Source organism: Pristiophorus japonicus, chromosome 3, assembly GCF_044704955.1.
Source record: "Pristiophorus japonicus isolate sPriJap1 chromosome 3, sPriJap1.hap1, whole genome shotgun sequence".
In the NCBI taxonomy this organism is placed as follows: Eukaryota; Metazoa; Chordata; class Chondrichthyes; family Pristiophoridae; genus Pristiophorus; species Pristiophorus japonicus.
In genome coordinates this window covers 240347377-240372345 of record NC_091979.1, presented here as the reverse complement: position 1 = coordinate 240372345, position 24969 = coordinate 240347377, and the positions used below count along the sequence as shown (strand labels likewise).

General features: G+C 44.5%; 1 protein-coding gene across 3 annotated transcripts in view; it reads left to right on the top strand.

Moving 5' to 3' along the window:
• The window catches only part of LOC139260191 (ectonucleoside triphosphate diphosphohydrolase 4-like), a 124665-nt gene extending 102468 nt beyond the window's left edge, over positions 1-22197 (top strand). For all 3 annotated transcript variants that reach the window (XM_070876464.1, XM_070876463.1, XM_070876465.1), the window contains 3 exons: positions 530-615; positions 18364-18525; positions 21830-22197. In XM_070876464.1, the coding sequence (XP_070732565.1) occupies positions 530-615; positions 18364-18525; positions 21830-22037 (456 nt within the window). In that variant the 3' untranslated portion in view covers positions 22038-22197. The remainder of the gene's footprint in view (positions 1-529; positions 616-18363; positions 18526-21829) is intronic.
• The last annotated feature ends 2772 nt before the right edge of the window (positions 22198-24969 follow it).

The following is a 24969-nucleotide window of genomic DNA, read 5'->3' as shown; positions in this document are numbered from 1 at the left end:
GACTTGTTATTCTTTTAATAGCAGAGTGGGAATTAACAGTCTGGAACTAGCAAGGATGAGCCAGTTGGGTTTTTAACTACAATTCGGCAGCCCAAATCACCTGAATTCAATTTCACATTTGAGGAAAGAGGGGAACAGTAAAGCGACTTTTAGATTCTGCCATTGCAACTGTAAATGCAGCAGCTATCATCACCATCATAGGCAGTCCCTCGAGTCGAGGATGACTTGCTTCCACGTCAAAAAGTTCACAGGTGTTTCAATGAAGGACCTAAAATTCCAGGTCCCGAACTACATGTTGAAGGGTGGAAGATGGCTGTGCGTGTATTTTTTTAACGTGGTGACCGTTGCACACCAGCCACCACACGAGCTTGACAGAGCTAGGTCTTGGCCCATTATACAACAGCTTTGACTGTGTAGTTGTGCATTATTATCTATGCAAGCCTAATGAGAATGTGTTCCAAGACAAGTTTTTGTGGTGACTTATCTGCCTTTAAAAGTGATTTCATTCTATCCCAACTTTTGTTTTTAGGATTACTGTGCTACCAAATGGACGACACTAAAGGAACGGTTTGATCGCAAACTATTTTCGTCTCATGCTGACCGTCACAGGTTGAAGTAAGTGTGCCAGAGACTGATCTTAAAGCTGCAGAAGCACGAGAGTGAGCAGAACACACAAATCTCTGTCCAAGTAAACTGTGAAGAACAGTGGTTAATGTGCGCGCACTGGTATAATATCAAATGAGACGCTGCATAAGTTGGCGAGATCGCGGTTTCCACCGCGAATCCTCGTGCAACGCTGTTTTTTTTAACGACAGCCGGATTTTGTGGCCGAATTTACCCCGTTTGAAAAATGGCGACATTTTTATTCTTATTTCTTTGCACAACTGACGTTATGTATCAAATAACGACAGGCTGGGGAATTTCTAGCCCCAAGAGCCTGTAATACAGCATGACATTAGTTAACACGAGGGTACAGGGCCCAGAAGAGCCAAGACCCAGCGTGGAGGCATACCACCTCAGGGAGCAGCACGAGCTGCGACGGCAGTGAAGAGTGACGTCATCAAGGTCCAGGTCGGTGATTGGAGCGTGGGCAGATACAGCAGGAGCGGCGAGGTCGGGCCAAAGGAGCGGCGAGAGACTGTGGAGGGACGTGATCAGGGTCCAGATGAGGCGTGAGTTCGGGTCCATGGGCCCAGGGGCAGCACGGGCCAGCCCACACTGCGATATGTGTGCGCACTAGGCCCGTGCAGCAGAGCAGGTCTCCAGTCATCTTGGGTAATCGTTGCCACTGGACCAAGACCTAGCTCTGTCAAGCCCGTGTGGTGGCTGGTGTGCAACGGCCACCACGCGTAAAAAAATCTGTGCACAGGCATCTTCCACCCTTCAGGATGTAGTTCAAGACCTGTAATTTTAGGTCCTTCATTGGAACACATGTGAAGTTATCCTTTTTTGGCGTGGAAGCAAGTCATCCTCGTTTCGAGGGACTGCCTATGATGATGATGATGATAGTTAGGACACAGACAGCTGAGTTTTGGATCCCCTCTAGTTTACGTAGGGTAGAATGTGGGAGGCCGCGTTGGAATAGTCAAGTCTAGAGGTAACAAAGAAGAGAGAAAATAAAAGAAAACAAGCAAGATGTGAGCCCGCTCCAGAGACTCGAGCACATAGTCCAGGCTGACACTTCAGTGCTGTACTGAGGGAGCGCTGCACTGTTGGCTATAAAGCCCTGTGGAACATCCTGAGGTTATGAAAGGAGGTAAATAAATGAGGGAGTGGCTTCAGTTGTGGAGCTATCATCGCCACAGGCACAGTGGGCTGACTCACTGCCTCCCGCACTGTAAATTCTGTGACTCACCTATGTTTATGCCTTTCCCCCTAGCTGGTATGTGGACGCCTAAGATGACAACCGCTAAAACTGCCACTGCAGGAGAATTGCGCAATTCAGAAAATGGTAATGACCAAAGTGTCACTTCCGCCAATGGAAAAAAAAAGATTCCAAAATATCCTACCGCTTGGAGATGGTCACATGTTGATGTGACAGTCGTGAGCGGTGTAGGTGTCAGTTTAATGAAATAACAGCAACAACTTGTATTTATATAGCGCATTTAACGTAGTGAAACATTCCAAGGCGCTTCACAGGAGTATTATGCGATAAAAATTTAACACCAGGCCGCATAAGTAGAAATTAGCTCAGTTGACTAAAAGCTTAGTGAAAGTGATAGGTTTTAAGGAGCGTCTTGAAGGAGGAAGGAGAGGCGGAGAGGTTTAGGCAGGGAGTTCCAGAGCTTGGGGCCTAGGCAGCTGAAGGCATGGCCACCAATGGTTCAGCGATTACAATCTGGGAAGTTCAGGAGGGCAGAATTAGAGGAGCGCAGACATCTCGGGGGGTCGGGGTTGTGGGGCTGGAGGAGATTACAGAGATAGAGAGGGGCGGGGCCATGGAGGGATTTGAAAATAAGGATGAGAATTTTGAAATCGAAGCGTTGCTTAACTGGAAGCCAATGTAGGTCAGCAAGCACAGGGATGATGGATGAGTGGGAATTGGTACAAGTTAGGACACGGGCAGCCGAGTTTTGGATTACCTCTACATTACGTAGGATAAAAATGGGAGGCCAGCCAGGCGTGCATTGGAATCGTCAAGTCTAGAGGTAACAAAGAAGGAAGAAAATAAAAGGAAACAAGGAAGCCCACTCTAGAGACTCGAGCACATAGTCCAGGCTGACACTTCAGTGCTGTACTGAGGGAGCGCTGCACTGTTGGCTAGAAAACCCTATGGAACATCCTGAGGTCATGAAAGGAGGTAAATAAATGCAAGTTCTTTCTTTCTGAGGGAGTGGCTCCAGTTGTGGAGCTAGCATTGCCACAGGCACAGTGGGCTGACTCACTGCCTCCCGCACTGTAAATTCCGTGACCCATCTACTTTTATGCCTTTCCCCCTAGCTGGTTTTGAATGCCTAAGATGGCAACCCCTAAAACTGCCACTGCGGGAGAATTGTGCAATTCAGAAAATGGCACTGCCCAAAGTGTCATTTCCACCAATGGAAAAATAAAGATTCCAAAAAAATCCTACCTCTTGGAGATGGTCACCTGTTGTAGTGACAGTCGTCAGCTGTGATGATGTCAGATTAATGAAATAACCTCGATTAAACCTAATGAAGTGACCTTAATATGCATTCTTTCAATTTTCAAACTTTTTTTTTCAACGGGACCCACAGTGAAAATAACTCGATAGATGTTGGGTAGTTTCTGGCGGTGAGTTACTAAGCAGTAAATTGAATCTGGCAGCTCTGATGAGTCACTGCTTGGAATTGCTGCCTCCCGTTGCCAGCTATTTGGAGGCCTTATATAAAAGGTTGCTAATATCTCGTAAATGATGTTTGTTTATGCAGCAACATGAGATAGCACCCAAATATATATGGAATCCTGTGAGCAGAACCAGTAGTCCAACATGCCTTTTCCGAGTGTCATTTATGCAGTTACAAGAGCAGGAAAATGTTGACGCTATTCTAATATATTTAGTGTGTGTGTGTGTGTGTGCGCGCAGCAGAACCTAGTCTCCAGTTGTCTTGGATTCCCTTGCCATTGGACCAAGACTGTGCTCTGTCAAGTTCGTGTGGTAGCTAGTGTGCAACGACCACCCCACGTTAAAAGAATTCACGCACAGGCATCTTCCACCCTTTAAAATGAAGTCCGGGACCTGGCATCTGTCACTTTAGAACTCATTTTAGTGTGGAAGCAAGTCATCCTCGATTCTGGGGGACTGCCTCAGAAGAAGATATTTAAGCTGTGTGAAAATATTCAAACTGAGTTAAAATGTTAAAAGTTTTTCAATATATTTCAACATTTGACGATAACTTTTGTTTGTACTTGGAGGGGTTCTATTTTCTGCATATTTTGGATCTGGTCAAATGCTGTCTTGGTTTTAACAAAATCCTGCACGCCACATTTTTTTGCATTGCCAATTTGGCATTTGTTTCAAGTAGCACCCATTATATAATAGAGTTTGTATATTGTGAAGTTAATGAACAACCATGTCGACACACTTGCAAGTGATTTATCAGGGCAGATTCCCGAAGCAGGCATGCTCCCTTCCTGTTGCAAAGTATTATATAAAATTTACAGCACAGAAATAGGCCATTCAGACCAGCAGGTCTGTGCCGGTGTTTATGCCCCACTGAGCCTCCTTCCAACCTTCTTTATCTCACCCCATCACCATATCCTTCTACACTAATGTATTTGTTTCATAGAAACATAGAAACAGAAAATAGGTGCAGGAGCAGGCCATTCGGCCCTTTGAGCCTGCACCACCATTCAATATGATCATGGCTGATCATGCAACCTCAGTATCCCACTCCTGCCTTCTCTCCATACCCCCTGATTCCTTTAGCCATAAGAGCCACATCTAACTCCCTTTTGAATATATCCAATTAACTGGACTCAACAACTTTCTGTGGTAGAGAATTCCTCTCGGTGAAAAAGTTTCTACTCATTTCGGTCCTTTTTGGCTTACCCCTTATACTTAGACTGTGACCCCTAGTTCTGGACTTCCCCAACAGCGGGAACATTCTTCCTGCATCTAATCTGTCCAATCCCATCAGAATTTTATATGCTTCTATGAGATCCCCTCTCATTCTTCTAAATTCCAGTGAATATAAACCTAGTCGATCCAGTCTTTCTTCATATGTCAGGCCTGCCATCCCAGGAATCAGTCTGGTGAACCTTCGCTGCACTCCCTCAATAGCAAGAATGTCCTTCCTCAGATTAGGAGACCAAAACTGCACACTGTACTCAAGGTGTGGTCTCACCAAGGCCCTGTACAACTGCAGCAAGACCTCCCTGCTCCGATACTCAAATCCTCTCACTATGAAGGCCAATATGTCATTTGCTTTCTTTACTGCCTGATGTACCTGCATGCCTACTTTCAATGACTGATGTACCATGACACCCAGGTTTCGTTGCACCTCCCCTTTTCCTAATCTGTCATCATTCAGATAATCTGCCTTCCTGTTTTTGCCATCAAAGAGGATAACCTCACACTTATCCACATTATACTGCATCTGCCATGCATTTACTCACTCACCTAACCTGTCCAAGTCACCCTGCAGCCTCTTAGCATCCTCCTCACAGCTCACACTGCCACCCAGCTTGGTGTCATCTGTAAACTTGGAGATACTACATTTAATCCCCTCGTCTAAATCATTAATGTATATTGTAAACAGCTGGGCCCCCAGCACTGAATCCCACTAGTCACTGCCTGCCGTTCTGAAAAGGACCCGTTTTTTCCCACTCTTTGCTTCCTGTCTGCCAACCATTATTTATCTACATCAATACATTACCCCCAATACCATGTGCCTTAATTTTGCACACTAATCTCTTGTGTGGGACCTTGTCAAAAGCCTTTTGAAAGTCCAAATAAACCACATCCATTGGTTCTCCCTTCTCCACTCTACCAGTTACATCCTCAAAAAATTCTAGAAGATTTGTCAAGCATGATTTCCCTTTCATAAATCCATGCTGACTTGGACCAATCCTGTCACCGCTTTCCAAATGCGCTGCTATTACATCTTTAATAATTGATGCCAGCATTTTCCCCACTATCGATGTCAGGTCTATAATTCCCTGTTTTCTCTCTCCCTCCTTTTTTAATAAGTGGGGTTACATTAGTTACTCTCCAATCCATAGGAACTGATCCAAAGTCCTTGGAATGTTGGAAAATGACCACCAATGCATCTACTATTTCTAGGACTACTTCCTTAAGTACTCTGGGATGCAGACTATCAGGCCCTGGGGATTTACCGGCATTCAAGCCTATCAATTTCCCTAACACAATTTCCTGACTAATAAGGATTTCCATCAGTTCCTCCTCCTCGCTAGACCCTCGGTCCCCTCGTATTTCAGGAACGTTATTTGTGGTTCTGTCACGAAGGAAGACAAAGTATTTGTTCAATTAGTCTGCCATTTCTTTGTTCCCCATTATAAATTCACCTGATTTTGACTGCAAGGGACCTACGTTTGTCTTCACTAATCTTTTTCTCGTCACATATCTATAGAAGCTTTTGCAGTCAGTTTTTATGTTCCCAGCAAGCTTCCTCTCATACTCTATTTTCCCCCTTCTAATTAAACTCTTTGTCCTCCTCTGCTGAATTCTAAATTTCTCCCAGTCCTCAGGTTTGCTGCTTTTTCTGGCTAATTTATATGCCTCTTCCTTGGATTTAGCATTATCCCTAATTTCCCTTGTTAGCCACCGCTGAGCCACCTTCCCCGTTTTATTTTTACTCCAGACAGGGATGTACAATTGTTGAAGTTCATCCATGTGATCTTTAAATGTTTACTATTGCCTATCCACCGTCAACCCTTCAAATATCATTCGCCAGTCTATTCTAGCCAATTCACGTCTCATACCATCGAAGTTACCTTTCCTTAAGTTCAGGACCCTAGTCTCTGAATTAACTGTGTCACTCTCCATCTTAATGAAGAATTCTACCATATTATGGTCACTCTTCTCCAAGGGGCTTCGCACAACAAGATTGCTAATTAGTCCTTTCTCGTTACACGTCACCCAGTCTAGGATGGCCAGCCCTCTAGTTGGTTCCTCGACATATTGGTCTAGAAAACCATCCCCAATACACTCCAGGAAATCCTCCTCCACTGTATTGCTACCAGTTTGATTAGCCCAATCTATATGTAGATTAAAGTCACCCATGATAACTGCTGTACCTTTATTGCACGCATCCCTAATTTCTTGTTTGATGCTGTCCCCAACCTCACTAATACTGTTTGGTGGTCTGTACACAACTCCCACTAGCATTTTCTACCCTTTGGTATTCTGCAGCTCTACTCATACAGATTGCACATCATCCAAGCTAATGCCCTTCCTTACTATTGCGTTAATTTCCTCCTTAACCAGTGTTAGCGTTAGTGTTTTCTTGGAAGAATCACTCAACACTCAGGGTCGGTTCCAATGCTGAAGCAGCTTTTATTACGCTCAGCGGGAAGGAAAAACTCAGGACCGTATCCAGGTTTCTCTTCACAGAACAAAGAGTTACATGTACCTTTATATGTTTCACAACAGTTACAAAACAGTTTACTGCAGCTACACAGCCCATCACGGCTGGACACAAGCCAATCACAATGATTATAGATTACATATAGGTTATTCTAACCCAATAGAATTCCCCTTATGTCTCAGGAACCATGTGTTTGTCTTTTGTCAGCTTGGGCTGATTGATATAGGTTCTCTCACTAGTTCTTTCTTCTTGGAGAAATAATTGGTTTCATGGCCTTGTTCACAGGAGATGGTTTCCTTCTTATCTCTGTCTTCCCAGGCATTCCTACAGTGGGCCTCACAGGGTTATTGCTCGGTCAGTGAACGTTCAACAGTTCACAGCTTGACTACCTGATTTCCCATCATGCCTGGGCAGCCATTTTATGTGTGGCCACTTAAGCTTATGTGAGTTCTAAATATCCAGCAGGTGCCTAATGCCTAAGTCTATATATATTTCTACTCTCTACAACAATTCCCCCCTTTCGGTAAAGGGACTAGTCCTAGTCCCCTTTTAACCGACCGTACCGCCTTTATCTGATATTTGTGCACTGCCCGGTACTCCTTGCCTCAACGTGCTGGCCAGTCACGCGGTTTCAGGAGTCCCGGTTGCTTAGATCAAATTAACAAAGGCTAGCTCCTCCCGTCCCCTTATCAAACAGGCTTGTTTAATATCCAGGGAACGGTGATTGGTCCGTTTCCGCCGTTTGTGGCGCCTGCATACCTGGCAGGCCATCACGCCCCATGTTATTGCTAAGATTAATTGTATTCCGACCAGTGTGTGTGAAATAATTCGAATCCATGGGTGGATGTTCACATTTATTCCCCAGTCCCAGACCTTTCTCCACCAACTCTGACTTTGTAAGTCTACCTCGGTATCTTCTTTGATTTTAGTTTGTAGCTGGTGATAGAGTTTTACAGATTGACCCACTCTGAGCCTCAACTCCCGTAATACTTCGGTTAGATGTGGGATAGGGACCTGCTCTGGCTCGTCATAATCCTGCAAATGATCATGGAGCTGATCAGTTACTTCAATAACTTCGGACTTCCGGCGCCTAACCTGGGTGATATGCGCTTGCCCGATCGCGACAGGTCGTAGTGGTGTAAAGCAAAAGTTTGGCTGCGGTATAGGGCACTGCAGGTCATTATACTGGTATGAACTCTCAGTAGTAGAGACGCAGTATCTTCCCCTCCCTCCGTAGCCTGCCCTCGCGAAGTGCATGTGTGCGGGCACTATTTCTAGTACACACCCGTTGGTTCGGTTAAACCCGCACTCGTCTAGTTCACCTCGGCCCACCGGGTGAGGGCATACTGTGATTTCCCCCCTTTGCTTGCAATCTGCTAGGGAAATCCCAGTAAGTATGTTGTTTCGACGAACGGCAGAGGTGGTGGTCAGGTAGTAGCGTATGGAGACATTTTCCCGTATTACTCCGATATTCTCTAGTTGGTATAAGGGGAACGGCCCTGAGTCCGGCGTTGCTATAGGGATCAACAGGACTATCCCTATCCCGGTAGTCCTACCCATCTGGCAATCTGGAATTGCGGGGTATACTCGGGTCAGTCCCTTCAGAGTACAATTATCCAGTGTCCCCCTTTGGTTCGCCAACTGAGCTAAATGTGAACTGTCTATCCAATCGGGTACTTCCCCGCGTTGGATCTGGTCGAGGTTGTGGCGGATCTGTCCCACCATCCACAGACCATAAGCATGACAGAGTTGCCCCTGTCTTTGCTTTATTGTATCTTCTTGTTCTCTATCAATGAGGTGATTGATGGTTTTAGCGTGAGCTTCCAGGACTGAGATGCCATCCAACTGGATTTCGGCACCCTCCTTTCCTAGGTTGGCCTGGTCTTCCTGGTTTTGCTCCACCCTCTCCAATAACCCCTTCATCACCCCTTTAAGCTGTTCTACCCTCTCATTTAGCCCTTGTATGTCTATCGAGTTCACTACGGAGGTTCCTGTATTGAAAACGGTAGCAACATCATTTACTATTTCCCTCTTCACCCTGGGTGCTAACCCCTGTCCCCGGAACTTACTGGCACCCATGGCATCGGCAGCCTGCTGCATTACGACTTTACTTAATACATTGTACATCTTCCTTGACTGTTCGGTACAATATTCCGGCATCTGGATGCCTGAAATATTGATCAGAACAGGCACAATTTCATGTTTAACATTATCATACAATAATTCCCCTTCGTTGTACATTGCAATCCCATTTTCTGGTCCCTTAGTAGTTATGGGACAAGGCAGTTCTTCGGGCAATGTAGTGATTCTTATGGGGCGCGGTGTCGGAGGGGGTGAGAAACATACATACAATTATATTGCAGCCGCCCCCGCCTCCTCGTAATACCCACACAGCCCCATTCCCTTCTTGCGGATGACTGATTGCTGGGATTGTCCCGGAGGCGCGCAAATTATGCCGAAAGTACATTCATCAGGCCCTTTGACATCCCTCCGTTTAATGCATCTGCTCCTTATACCCGTGGAGCACTGTACACATACTCTTATTCTTATTAGGATTCTTATTAAAATAAGTCCTGTCCTTTCTCCAGTCCTTGGCTGCTGGGAAGCACATTCCGTCCGTTAAATTAAACAAGACTCCATAGTTCATATAGTTGTTTATTTCCAGCGTGCTCTGCTGTCCGTCGGTGTTGCCCAGGGTACGTGCATGTCGCAGGGCTATCCAGATTACGAGTAGCGCCGTTCGTATTCCCATTCCGATAAGTATTATCTGTAATTTTAAACAGACGGCCTGGTCGTCACCAGGGGTTAAGTTTTTTGCTCTACGAGAGTCCCTGTCACCCTGCAAAATCAGAAGCACAAGGTTATAATCGAACCATTTCGAGCTGAATCTGTAGGGCGTGCGCCCGTGTCTTTACTCACTTAAATATTACCCAAACTCCTATGACCAAGGCCAAAGCTATTCCTCCAAACATCGCTGTCTGCTTTACCGTTAGGTTGGGTTTGTGGACTACACCTACCCACCGTGGGGTACATTGGCTCTATTGCCAGAGGTGATGGTGCTATGGCTGCGCACTGCACTATCCGTCTAGTCCTGTTATCTCTTCCAGCCTGTTTATCTTAGCTTTTAACTCTTCAATTTGTTTTATTGAATATCTATTTCTTTATTGTATCAGGCAAGCATTATTACATAAGCTAGTTCTGTTTTTATTTTTGTTTCCTCTGTTAGGTGAGTCTTTTTTTTTCCCTATTAAGAAATCCAAATGAATAATGTTCAGTATAAAACGGCTGTCAATGGAAAGGGTTAACTCCTTTCCAGGTTTGTAAGAAGACCTGATGTCATTACGTGACTTCACGTAATCATCTGAAAAAAAAAAGTCTTTGTGCCTTCAAAACTGGCTTCGAAATTAGGAATCCGTTAAAAACAGCATAAATCATTAGAGTAAACTCCAATGTTTTCTTAACTTCTAATTCAAGTACTTGCCAAAGAATTTTTTTTTTTTAATTGTTTTAAAACAAGACCACACATACAATAGCAATTTTGTTTACTGAAATTCAATTCTGTTTTTTTTTATTTCTCTCTTTCTCCTCGTTATCTTCAAAACCCTCCTGCTTGTTTAGACTGTTCGGGACATTTTTGATAAACACTGTCCATTTTGGAAATCTTTTCAAACTGCATTGAAACTTTTTCATAATTGAAAATTCGAATCCATGTAGAGTGTTTTTTTTTACTTATTCCAATTTTTTTTTCTCTTCTAATTAAACTAATATCTTTTTCACAGCAAACATCAACTAGTATTTAGTAAGTTATGTCTTTTTCCATTTAGTCCGTTACATCTTTTTTTTTTCCTTTCTTCAAATTAGGTTTTGTATTTTACACGGAGGGTTCGTAACTCCATAAAGTTGTTAATTTAAAATCATTTGTTTACTTTCAAAGTGGCGTCTTTATCTTTTTCTTTTTCTCCATAACTGGAATGAAGTCCATCTTTGAGAGTTTGAGTGCTTTTTCGTTATCTCAAAATGCTCCAGTTTCAAAGTCGTTACTAAAGCTTGCTGTTTTTTAACATTTTCCAAAAGTTCCTTTTACACCTTCGCAGATAGCTCGCCACTTGCCCAGGAGTTTGACCTGATCAGATTTAATTTAATCTTTTTTTTTTTTTAAATCCACCTCAGTATTTCCTGTGCCTTCTCTGAATATCTCAAAATCCCAATTCAAACTTTGTAATTTCAATCTTTATTTAAAACTTTTTTTTTTTAGAAGCTCTCTTTTTTTTAAGCATTCTTTATCTCATTCCGAGACCAAATTTATGTCTTTCAACCCAATCAATCATTGCATGTTTTCTTTCGGCAAGTAAGTGAGCATGTCAAATAAATATTTTGCTCAACAAACCTATTCTTTATTTGTTTATTTTCCTAGCTCCGTAACTTATCATCCGAATAAATCCACACCTGCGTTTCTAACTTAAATGTCTTAAAACTTCCCACATACAGGACAACATTACAAAGGGTTTAAAAAAAAAAGACTTTCACTCTGTTTCTAAAATAAACAGACACTTGCATTCCTCTTCCAACCAGGCTTTCGGAACATGAAAACATAAAAAAAAAAAATTCATTCTGCAGTCAAAAATCACACAGACACTTCTCACTCAACGATCAGACATTTACAACAGTCTCTCTTCTTGTTTTGGCCGGCTCTATTTTTGGATCCATGACCTTTCAGGGAATTCGTAGTTTTTATCTAAATAATTCCTCACATAACTAATTCCTGAGGATTCCACCCTGCTTTAATCATTTTTTTCAATTAGCTTCTTTTGTTTTTCCGCCAGGTGGCGGGTAAGCGACCCTTCTGGTCCCCACTCGAGTTTACTTGTTTTCATGGCCATTCCTGGGTAGGACTAGTACCGTTAGGAATCTACTCTCAGAGGTCCGCTTTCTTTCTAGCGCGACTTGTAGTAAACTGTCTCTTGGCTACTGTCAGGTCACAAGTTCTGCTGTTACACAAACTTATACAATTCTTAAAAACGCGTTTAAGCAATTCCCGCAGTGCTCTACGTATCCTTAACGACTACCTACCACCGCTCAGCCTGTTGGTCCGACCCTGTTCACAGGTTTGGATTCCGTTAGCCGCTGTACACCGCTTGGTTCTATCCCGGGGTATTTCAAATTACACTACTGGGTCCGGAAGATGTCTCTCGGTATCACGATCCCACGGTCTAAGTGTGTTCCCTACGCCTACTTGGTTCCTGGCCGTCACGTGGGACAAAAGTCCTCTTAATTCAGGCTCAGGCTAGGCGTTTGAGATATTAGACCGTCTCCTCATGTCGATCAACCAGCTTCCACCTTCCGCACCCTTTATACTTAAAAATAGTTTTTTTATACTCACCCGGGTTTTTTCCAAGGGCGTCCAGCGACTCCGGGAAATCCCGTCGACTACGCCATTGTTAGCGTTAGTGTTTTCTTGGAAGAATCACTCAACACTCAGGGTCGGTTCCAATGCTGAAGCAGCTTTTATTACGCTCAGCGGGAAGGAAAAACTCAGGACCGTATCCAGGTTTCTCTTCACAGAACAAAGAGTTACATGTACCTTTATATGTTTCACAACAGTTACAAAACAGTTTACTGCAGCTACACAGCCCATCACGGCTGGACACAAGCCAATCACAATGATTATAGATTACATATAGGTTATTCTAACCCAATAGAATTCCCCTTATGTCTCAGGAACCATGTGTTTGTCTTTTGTCAGCTTGGGCTGATTGATATAGGTTCTCTCACTAGTTCTTTCTTCTTGGAGAAATAATTGGTTTCATGGCCTTGTTCACAGGAGATGGTTTCCTTCTTATCTCTGTCTTCCCAGGCATTCCTACAGTGGGCCTCACAGGGTTATTGCTCGGTCAGTGAACGTTCAACAGTTCACAGCTTGACTACCTGATTTCCCATCATGCCTGGGCAGCCATTTTATGTGTGGCCACTTAAGCTTATGTGAGTTCTAAATATCCAGCAGGTGCCTAATGCCTAAGTCTATATATATTTCTACTCTCTACAACACCAGCAACGCTACCCCACCTCCTTTTCCTTTCTGTCTATCCTTCCTGAATGTTGAATACCCCTGAATGTTGAACACCCCTGGATGTTGAGTTCCCAGCCTTTCATCCCGTTTTTTACCTATATCGTTGGTACCGACATGCACCACGACAACTAGCTCTTCACCCTCCCCACTCCAAAATGTCCTGCAGCCGCTCCGAGACATCCTTGACCCTTGCACCAGGGAGGCAACATACCATCCTGGAATCTCGATTGCGGCCGCAGAGACGTCTATCTATTCCCCTTACAATAGAATCCCCTACCACTATAGCTCTCCCATTCTTCTTCCTGCCCTCCTGTGCAGCAGAGTCACCCATGGTGCCATGAACTTGGCTGCTGCTGCCTTCCCCTGATGAGTCATCCCTCCCAACAGTATCAAAATGGTGTATCTGTTTTGGAGGGGGATGACCGCAGGGGACCCCTGCACTACGTTCCATTGCTCTGCTTGATGGTCACCCATTCCTTATCTGCCTGAGTAACCTTTGCCTGCGGTGTGACCAACTCACTAAACGTGCTATTCACGACCTCCTCAGCACCGCTGATGCTCCAGAGTAAATCCATGCGCAGTTCCAGTGCCGCAATGCGGTCTATCAGGTGCTGCAACAGGATACACTTCCTGCACATGTAGTCATCAGGGACACTGGAAGCGTCCCTGGTTTCTCACATAGCACAGGGGGAGCATGACACGGGTCTGGGCTCTCCTGCCATGACTTAACCCTTAGATTAACTTAATTTGGCAACAATGTCAAAGGTTACCTACTAAGGAAATAAAAAGATTAAATTCTCACCAATCCACCAGCCAATCACTTACGTGCTTGGCTGTGACATCACCCTTCGATTTTTTTTCTACTTTTTTGTTTGCCTTCTGCCCCTGGACCAGCTGGCCTCCTCGACGCCTCTCCAAACTCCTGCTGCTTCCAGGCCTTTTATAGGCCTCCTCGACGCTTCTCCGAACTCCCGCTGCTCCTGGGCCTTTTATAGGCCTCCATGACGCCTCTCCGCACTCCCGCTGCTCCCGGGCCTTTTATAGGCCTCCATGACGCCTCTCCGAACTCCCGCTGCTCACGGGCCTTTTCTAGGCCTCCTCGACGCCTCTCCTACTCTGACTAGCACGTGGCACTGGTGGCAATCCTGAGATTACTACCTTTGAGGTCCTACTTTTTAATTTAACTCCTCGCTCCCTAAATTCAGCTTGTAGGACCTCATCCCATTTTTTCACCTACATCGTTGGTACTTATATTCACCACGACAGCTGGCTGTTCACCCTCCCCCTCCAGAATGCTCTGCAGTCGCTCCAAGACATCCTTGACCCTTGCACCAGGGAGGCAACATACCATCCTGGAGTCTCGTTTGCGGCCACAGAAAAGCCTATCTATTCCCCTTACAATAGAATCCCCTATCTTTATAGCTTTTTCCACTCTTTTTCCTGTGAGTCTTTGCTTAATAATTCATAGCAACACGTTGCTATTAAGAACTAGTTAGTTTATTTGCAAAGGTTTAACAATCGCACTACACATTACCAGTTCATCGACCAGGCTCACAACCACCTGCCTCATCATGGACACCCTGAACCCAACTGGTTGGGGTTTTATTGAGTCTTGTGAACATCACGTGACTGGCTAAGCCACTCACAACTCAACAGCTCTACCAACCCGTGAGCATACTCAGAGGTGCATACATTACGTACACCTTTCTCTCTCATGTGCTTATTTAGCTTCCTCTTGAATGCATCCATGCTATTTGCCTCAACTACTCCTAGTAGTAGCATCTTACACATTCTCACCACTCTCTGAATAAAGAAGTTTCTTCTGAATTCCCTATTAGATTTATTAGTGACTGTCTTGTATTGATGGCCCCTAGTTCTGGTCTCGCCCGCAAATGGAAACGTCTTCTCTACGTCCATCCTATCAAACCTTTTCATAACCTTAAAGACCGCTATCGGGTGTCCTCTCCCCACCTCAGTCTCTTTTTTTCTAGAGGTAAGAGCCCCAGCCTGTTCAATCTTTCCTGATAGGTATAACCTCTCAGTGCTGATATCAGTGCCATCTTGACTGACCTCAGCTGATCTTGAATCGAGGCAAGTACATTTGTGCTACCAGGGAAAGACAATTTAGAGCTGTCTCTTTTGTTTTTTTTCCTGAAGCATTAGGCTACAGGTACACAGATGCGTACACAACGGTACAAAGCAGCTGCAGGTGCAAAATGCAGTACAACAACTCGAATGAGGCTGGCAGTCTACCTCCCATCCGTGCTCTCTGGTAACTCTGATGGTTAGTCACCTCGCCTGCTGTCCAAGAATGCGAGTGCAGAGCTGCGTTGCAGCTAAGCTCAAGAGTGCGACCTGCAGCAAGGTGTAGTCATCAGTTTAACTTGGGTCTATCATCTGAATGTTGCACTCTGCACATAACGGGCTGACACCAGTAACTGTAATATAAGAACATAAGAAATAGGAGCAGGAGTCGGCCATTTGGCCCCTTGAGCCTACTCCGCTATTCAATAAGATCATGGCTGATCTGATTTTGGCCTCAACTCCACTTCCCTGCCCGCTCCCCATAACCCTTGACTCCCTTATCGTTCAAAAATCTGTCTATCTCCACCTTAAATATATTCAATGACCCAGCCTGCACAGCTCTCCAGGGCAGAGAATTCCAAAGATTTGCGACTCTCAGGGAGAAGAAATTCCTCCTCATTTCCGTCTTAAATGGGCGACCCCTTATTCTGAAACTATTCCCCCTAGTTCTAGATTCCCCATGAGGGGAAACATCCTCTCTGCATCTACCCTGTCAAGCCCCCTCATAATCTTATACATTTCAATAAGATCACCTCTCATTCTTCTAAACTCCAATGAGTATAGGCCCAACCTGCTCAACCTTTCTTCATAAGACAACCCCTTCATGTCAGGAATCAACTTCGTGAACCTTCTCAGAACTGCTTAGTTGCCTTAGTTGCCCTAGCTAGCTGTTTAGTTGCATAACAACATCCTCAGTTGCATACAGTGTAACTACACAGAGACTATCTCAGAGACTCAGCACAAGGTGTCCTTTGGATCGTGCACTGGTCTCCTGGGAAGGTCCTGGCCCCCTTCCTTTTGTTCGCAGACCACAGTGGTGGTTGTCTGGATATTTGTACAGCTCCTGTCTTGGTTATGCTGTGTCCCTTAAGTAAGCTTGCTGTTTGTTGGAGTTTTAGAAGCCTGATTTTATTTATTTTGCTGTTTTATTGTTTTGAAAATGCACTCTATGTTTCTGCCAAATCTGTGATTGATTGAGCATTAAGACTCGAGGCTAAATGAAGAGCGTCAGGTGAAGGTTTGTGTCCGAGATTCTTCCCACTGATTTCCTGATCTCAGCCTGTCTGCGTACTGAATTACCCAGAAAAGGTCGGATGCCTTTTCACGGGGTGGGTAAAGACGAATTACTTTTACACATCTTGCCTGGGCCAGAAGATCGTGAGTCAGGTACTGCATCAAAGCGACATATAAACCAGGATATAGCTATAATGCTGCACTGTCGCAGGTATTGGATGTGACTATAAGCTGAGGTAAAGCCTGTTTAGCTTAAAAGATCTCCAGCCACTACTGAAGAAACGCAGAGAGTTCTTCCAGTGTGCTCGCCAACATTCTCTCTCCAGCATTGGTGATTCATCTAATGGCTGCCGGCACTGAATCGCTGCCACATCTCCCCAGATAACAAGTCACTGTACTGCATTGTGGAAGTGCCTTGAAATGATTTAACAAGCGATAAGGCTCTACATGGGCTGAATGGTCTGTTTTTGTGCTGTAGTGTTCTATGCAGGAGAGTAAGCTTAGACTCGATGACTCATCTGAACAACATTGGCGCAGACCTTGTTTCTGTGATGTAGTATTCCATTCTGTGATTATTATATGAATGCAAGCATTTTTCTTGTCAGATGTGAGGGGAAGAAAGAACATTTAAAAATTTGAATGAAATAATTTGAAGTATGCATTGAGCAAACGGGAAGGTAAACCTTGAGTACTGAATTAAAAAATATATATAAGAAACCTTGGATCAAGGCCCAATGTGTCAGACCCCACCAAGAGAGGGAGAGAAGATGAGATAAATCAAATAGTAATAGATGTATGAGACCAAGCTTGAGTTTATAAAGGAAGAACTTGCATTTCTATAGCACCTTTCACAATCTCAGGATGCCAGAAAATATAGTATATTAAAATGTCTTGAACAGGTACAGAAAATAATCAAAAAGACTAATGGAATGGTTTATATCAAGAGGACTAGACTACAAGGAGGTAGAGGTTACAAAGCCCTGGTTAGCCCACACCTGGAGTACTGTGAGCAGTTCTGGGCACCACACCTTAGGAAGGCTATATTGGCCTTGGAGGGAGTGCAGGTTTACCAGAGTGATAGCCGGACTTCAAGGGTTAAGCTACGAGGAGAGATTACACAAATTCAGGTTGTATTCCCTTGAATTTAGAGGGTTAAGCGGTGAGCTGATCGAAGTTTTCAGATTATGGGGAACAGATAGGATAGATAGAGAGAAACTATTTCCGCTAGTTGGGGATTCTAGGACTAGAGGACACAGTCTAAAAATTAGAACCAGACCTATCAAGACTGAAATTAGAAAACACTTCTATACACGAAGGGTGGTAGAAGTTTGGAACTCTCTTCTGCAAATGGTAATTGATGCTAGATCAATTGTTAATTTTAAATCGGAGATTGATAGCTTTCTGTTAACTAAAGGTATTAAGGGATATGGGGCAAAGGCAGGTATATGGAGTTAGATCGCAGATCAGCCATGATGTCATTGGCGGAACAGGCTCAAGGGGCTGAATGGCCTCCTCCTGTTCCTAATTCCCTATGTTTCTACATTTTGAAGTGTAGCCACTGTTGTTTTATAAACAAACCTTAAAATAGGTTCTTAAATTCAAGAGAATAATTATAAGTGAGACAGAGAAGGTAGATAATCGGGCAAATAGAATCATCAGCTTGCCCAACTGAGAGTTGCGAGGATTACAGTCCTTTATTGTGTTGTGTCTTGAGGCTCTGGAATTCCCTCCCTAATCCTCTCCGCCTCTCCACCTCTCCTCCTTTAAGATGCTCCTTAAAACCGACCTCTTCGATTAATCTGTCCTAATATGCGGCTCTGTGTCAAATCTTGTTTGATGATCCTCCTGTGAAACGCCTTAGGACGTTTTACTATGTTAAAGGCGTTATATAAATAAAAGTTGTTGTTGTTTGGGAGGGGGTGGTGTTCGGCTTATTTCGGCAATTCATTGTCTGTCCTTCTAATCTTGCAGATATCAGTGTTTCAAGTCTGCGTGGATGCATGAGGTACTGCACAGCGGTTTTAACTTTCCAGGCGACTATTCCAACCTGAAGACAGCCCAGCTGGTCTATGACAAGGAAATACAATGGACGCTGGGAGCAATTCTTTATAAAACTCGTTTTCTACCTCTTAGGTACGTTCCATCATTACATCAAAGAAAGAATGTGTGAAATTTAGCGGCACTTCGAGAAGTCTGAACTTGATAATGAAAATGCTATAAAAACTGCTGACCATCCAACTTCCTTTTCTGGCTCCCATGTTAGCTGACATCGTTAACTGTTCTCTCTCCTCAGGTACTGTCCCGCTCTTCTTCAAATCTGCTGTCATCACTCCTCCTCATGACCCTTGACCCCACTGTGCTTGCAAGCTACCACCCCGTTTCCACCCTCCCTTTCCTTGAACATGTTGTCGCTCCCAAACCGGTGCCCATCTTTCCTGGAACTCCATGTTTGAATCCTTTCAATCTGGTTTCCGCCCCTGCCACAGTACCGATACGGCTCCCATCAAAGTCACAACTGACATCCTTTGTGAACTGTAACAAAGGTAAACTATCCCTCCTCATCCTTCTTGATCCGTCTGATGCCTTGGACACGTTTGATCACTGCATTCTTCTCCAGCGCCTCTCCATCATCGTCCACCAGAATTGGCTGGCTAACAGAAAGCAGAGAGTCGGGATAAATGGGTCCTTTTCAGGTTGGAAATCGGTGGTTCGTGGTGTGCCACAGGGATCGGTGCTGGGACCACACATAGATGACCTGGAAGAGGGGACAGAGTGTAGTGTAACAAAATTTGCAGATGACACAAAGATTAGTGGGAAAGCGGGTTGTGTGGAGGACACATAGAGGCTGCAAAGAGATTTAGATAGGTTAAGCGAATGGGCTAAGGTTTGGCAGATGGAATACAATGTTGGAAAATGTGAGGTCATCCACCTTGGGAAAAAAAACAGTAAAAGGGAATATTATTTGAATGGGGAGAAATTACAACATGCTGCGGTGCAGAGGGACCTGGGGGTCCTTGTGCATGAATCCCAAAAGTTAGTTTGCAGGTGCAGCAGGTAATCAGGAAGGCGAATGGAATGTTGGCCTTCATTGCGAGAGGGATGGAGTACAAAAGCAGGAAGGTCCTGCTGCAACTGTACAGGGTATTGGTGAGGCCACACCTGGAGTACTGCGTGCAGTTTTGGTCACCTTACTTAAGGAAGGATATACTAGCCTTGGAGTGGGTACAGAGATGATTCACTAGGCTGATTCCGGAGTTGAGGGGGTTACCTTATAATGATAGATTGAGTAGACTGGGTCTTTACTCGTTGGAGTTCAGAAGGATGAGGGGTGATCTTATAGAAACATTTAAAATAATGAAAGGGATAGACAAGATAGAGGCAGAGAGGTTGTTTCCACTGGTCAGGGAGACTAGAACAAGGGGGCACAGCCTCAAAATACGGGGGAGACAATTTAAAACCGAGTTGAGAAGGAATTTCTTCTCCCAGAGGGTTGTGAATTTGTGGAATTCTCTGCCCAAGGAAGCAGTTGAGGCTAGCTCATTGAATGTATTCAAATCACAGATAGATTTTTAACCAATAAGGGAATTGAGGGTTACGGGGAGCGGGTGGGCAGGTAAGTGGAGCTGAGTCCACGGCCAGATCAGCCATGATCTTGTTGAATGGCAGAGCAGGCTCGAGGGGCTAGATGGCCTACTCCTGTTCCTAATTCTTATGTTCTTATGTCCTCCTGGGTGGGTCGGCACTTCCCTGGTTCCATTCTTATCTATCTAATGTAGCCAGAAAATCACCTGCAACGGCTTCTCTTCTCATTCCCGCATCGTTATCTCTGGTGTCCCCCAAGGATCTATCCTTGGCCCCCTCCTATTTCTCATCTATATGCTGCCCCTTGGCGACATCATCCGAAAACATGGCATCAGTTTCCACATGTACACTGACAACACCCATCTCCACCTCACCACCACTTCTCTCGACCCCTCCATGGTCTCTAAATTGTCAGACTGCTTGTCCGACATCCAGTACTGGATGAGCAGAAATTTTCTCCTATTAAATATTGGGAAGACCGAAGCCATTGTCTTTGGTCCCTGTCACAAACTCCGTTCCCTAGCCACCAACTCCATCCCTCTCCCTAGCATTTGTCTGAGGCTGAACCAGATTGTTCGCAACCTTGGTGTCATATTTGACCCTAAAATGAGCTTCCGGCCACATATCCGCAGCATAACTAAAACCGCCTATTTCCACCTCCGTAACATTGCCTGCCCCGCCCCTGCCTCAGCTCACCTGCCACTACAACTCTCATCCATGTCTTTGTTACCTCTAGACTTGACTACTCCAACGCACTCTTGGCTGGCCTCCCACATTCTACCCTACGTAAACTTGAGGTCATCCAAAACTCAGCAGCCCGTGTCCTAACTCGCACCAAGTCCCGCTCACCCATTATCCCTGTGCTCACTGACCTACATTGGCTCCCGGTTAAGCAATGCCTCAATTTAAAAATTGCTATCTGCACCCAATTTGACATTGCATTCAATATTCTAACAGACACTTCCTGCTTCAAACTCTGCGCTGCTCATTAACGAACCTTCAATCTGATTGGTTAAAGAGACACATGGTTGCTTGATCTGCTCACACAGGTCCCAGATGCCCTATAGAGGGCCCTGCGCAGTTTGGATAGTTGGCTTAACATGAACTTCCAGTGCAAAAGCCCATAGAATGTCACTGGGCAAGTGCAAGTGTAACAAACGGTGCCGCTGACCACAAAATCCGGCACATTATGCATCAGAGTAACCATGTGGTAATTTTCACCTTGTGTGGTAAACTGGTGGAGCAAATTTCCCACCTGTTATAGAACCCGTCTGACTTTAATGATCAACTCCACCAGTTAACATTTAAGTGTTGTTCAAAATTACTGCCACCCTACCCCCTCCGTGTGTCTCCATCTATATCTCTTTCAGCCCCCACCCAACCAAATCTCTCTCTTGCCCTCTGTCTCTATCTTATTACATCTTGCACACTGTTTGTCTCTTTCTCTCTCTTCCCCCTCACCCGTCCCTTTCTCCCGGTCTTCGCCCTTGCCCCTCCCCTCTCCCTCTTCTCGCTCTCTTTCTCCCTCTTCCTCTTCTCTCTCACTTGTACTGGATGTCGCTGGACAAAGACAGAAATAGACAGTTTCTTAAACGATAAGGGGTTATGGGGAGTGGGCAGGGAAGTGGAGCTGAGTCCATGATCAGTTCAGCCATGATCTTATTGAATGACGGAGCAGGCTCAAGGGGCCATCTGGCCTACTCCTGTTCCTATTTCTTATGTTCTTATATTCTTAAAGGAAAAAATACTTACAGGATTCTGTAGAAGATAATAATTGTGGTTTTCTTCCCCCTCTCCCTATCTTCTCCCACAACCCCCGCCCCTCCCCCCCATCTGCCATCACAAACAATAACAGGGATCTTCGGCAAGAAATCATCAAGACAAACCATTCCAGCTGGCTGCGTGTCTCGTTCGTCTACAACCACTACCTGTTCTTTGCCTGTTTCTTCGTAGTTCTGCTGGCCATTGCCCTATACATCCTGAGACTGCGGCGGATCCACCAGAGGGCGCAGCGGGAGCTGCAGTGGTTGGAGGAGGGCGAGATATCGACCGAGGGGCCATGACGCGCGACGCAGCGAGAGGCGGCGAATTGTTCGAGGTGGAGTGAGAGAGAGGGTGCTCCGAAATCATGGAGCGGGTGTCTTCCCGTCGGGAAGCACTCCCCCCAACATTCTCTTCGCCGTATTCCAGGTCAAACTTCATGTGGACCACGAGTTATTTTTTTTACAGGGTGGTGGGGGGGGTGGGGGGGGCACAAGCCTTTTGGATACCTCAGTTATTTATGTTTAGTCTGGAGTTTGCTCCTCCCATTGGACAGCTTACCTGTTCTTGGCCCTGCTCTAACCCGCCATCTCCCTTTTTGAAGTCTGAGCTCATAGCAAATGCAATAATGTATATTTATTTTTACGCACCGCATGGTTTTGGGGTGCAAAATTATAGATTTGAGGTTCTGATGATTCATATAAATCAATGGGGCTTTATTCGTGATCTGTCTGTATTATCCTCCATAAAGCAATAGGGCAGTGATGAGCCACCATTTGGAAAATGCTGATCTTTTACTGTTCCCTTCTGCTGTAACCCAAAGACCCGCCCTCCCCTCATTCCCTCAGTACTGCACTGGAGTGTCAGTCGAGATAACGTGCTCTGGAGTGGGGCTTGAACCCACAACCTTCTGACTCAGCAGTGAGAGCCACTCACTGAGCCAAGCTCACATGGCCAGAGTTATCTAACATCCCATTTAAGATTGAACATACTGCAGCTGCAATAAGGAAGCCACGTAACCTGGATAAAATGTGGTCACAGCTCAATGGGGGAAACCAACAGAAGCTTTCCATTAATTGAGATTGAAGATCACTAAAGCAACTCATTTGTGGTTTTCTTTGGTGAGGTTGGAATAAACACAAGAAATAGGAGCAGGAGTCGGCCATTCAGCCCTTCAAGCCTGCTCCAACATTCAATAAGATCATGGCTGATCTTCTACCTCAACTCCACTTTCCTGCACTATCCCCATATCCCTTGGTTCCCACAGTATTCAAAAATCTATCGATCTCTGTCTTGAATATACTCAAAGACTGAGCATCCACAGCCCTCTGGGGCAGAGAATTCCAAAGATTCACCACCCTCTGAGTGAAGAAATTTCAGTCCTAAATGGCCGACCCCTTATTCTGAGACTGTGACCCCTAGTTCTAGACTCACCAGCCAGGGAAAACACCCTCCTAGCATCTACCCTGTCAAGCCCCTTAAGAATATTATATGTTTCAATGGGATCACCTCTCATCGTCTAAACACTAGGGAATAAAGGCATAGTCTACTCAAATCTCTCTCCATAGGAAAATCCCAGCAGTCAAACTGTACACAATACTCCAGGTGTGCTCTCACCAGGGCCCTACATAATTGCACTAAGGCATTTTTACTCTTATACTTTAATCCTTTTGTAATAAAGGCTAACATACCATTTGCTTTCCTAATTGCTTGCTGTACCTGCATGTTAGCCTTCTGTGATTTGTGTACAAGGACACCCAGGTCCCTCTGAATACCAACATTTCCCAATCTCTCACCGTTTAAAAAATATTCTGCTTTTCTATTTTTCCTACCATTCCTCCACATTATATTCCATCTGCCATGTTCTTGCCCACTCTCTTAACCTGTCTGTATCACTTTGCAGCCTCTTTGCATCCTCCTCACAACTTACTTTCCTATCTAGCTTTGTATCGTCAGCAAACTTTGGATACATTACATTCGGTCCCCTCATCCTAAGTCATTGATATAGATTGTAAATAGCTGAGGCCCAAGCACTGATCCTTTCAGTACCCCACTAGTTATAGTCTACCAACCCAAAAAGGACCCGTTCATTCTTACTCTATTTTATGTCCGTTAATCAATCCTCAATCCATGCTAGTATATTACCCCCAATCCCATGTGCCCTAATTTTGTGTAATAATCTCTTGTGTGGCACCTTCTCGAATCCTTTTTGAAAATCCAAATATACTACATCCACTAGTTCCCCCGTATCTACCCTGCTATTTATGATCTCAAAAAAAACTCAACAGATTTGTCAAATATGATTTCCCTTTCATAAATTCATGTTGACTCTGCCCAATCATATTATCATTTTCCAAGTGCCCAGTTACCGTGTCCCTAATAATAAATTCTAGCATTTTCCCTTCCAATGATGTCAGGCTAACAGGTCGATAGTTCCTGGTTTTCTCTCTGCCTCCTTTCTTGAACAGCAAGGTTACAATTATTACCTTCCAATCCGTGGGACCGTTCTAGAATCTAGGGAATTCTGGAAGATCAAAACCAATGCATCCACTATCGCTGTAGCCACCTTGTTTAAAACCCATGGATGTAGGCCATCAGATCCAGGGGATTTGTCAGCTTTTAGTTCCATTAATTTCTCCACTACTATTTCTTTACTAATCTTTAAGTTCCCCATTCTCACTAAACCCTTGGTTCCCCACTATTTCCAGAATGTTTTTTGTGTCTTCTTCCGTGAAGACAGATGCAAAGTATTTGTTTAATGTCTTTGCCATTTCCTTAATGCCCATTATAATTTGTCCTGCCTCTGCCAGCAAGGAACCTGTGATTACTTTTGATGATCTCTTCCTTTTTTGCATACCTATAGAAGCTTTTACAACCTGTTTTTATGTCTCTTGCTAGTTTACTGTCGTATTCTATTGTCACTCTATCAATTTCTTAGTCATCCTTTGCTTAATTCTAAAATCCTCTCAATCTTAATACTAACTTTAACTTGTTGTTAGCCACAGTTGGACCAATTTTCCTGTGGGGTTTTTATTCCTTAAGGGAATGTATATTCATTGTGAATTATGAATTGCTTATGTACCGTCATATCTTTTAATCTAGTTTCCCAATCTACATTGGCCAACTAGCCCCTCATACCTACGTAGTTTGCTTTGTTCAGATTTAAGAAAGAAAGACTTGCATTCATATAGTGCCTTTCACAACCACCTCAAGTCTCAAAGCGGTTTATTGCCA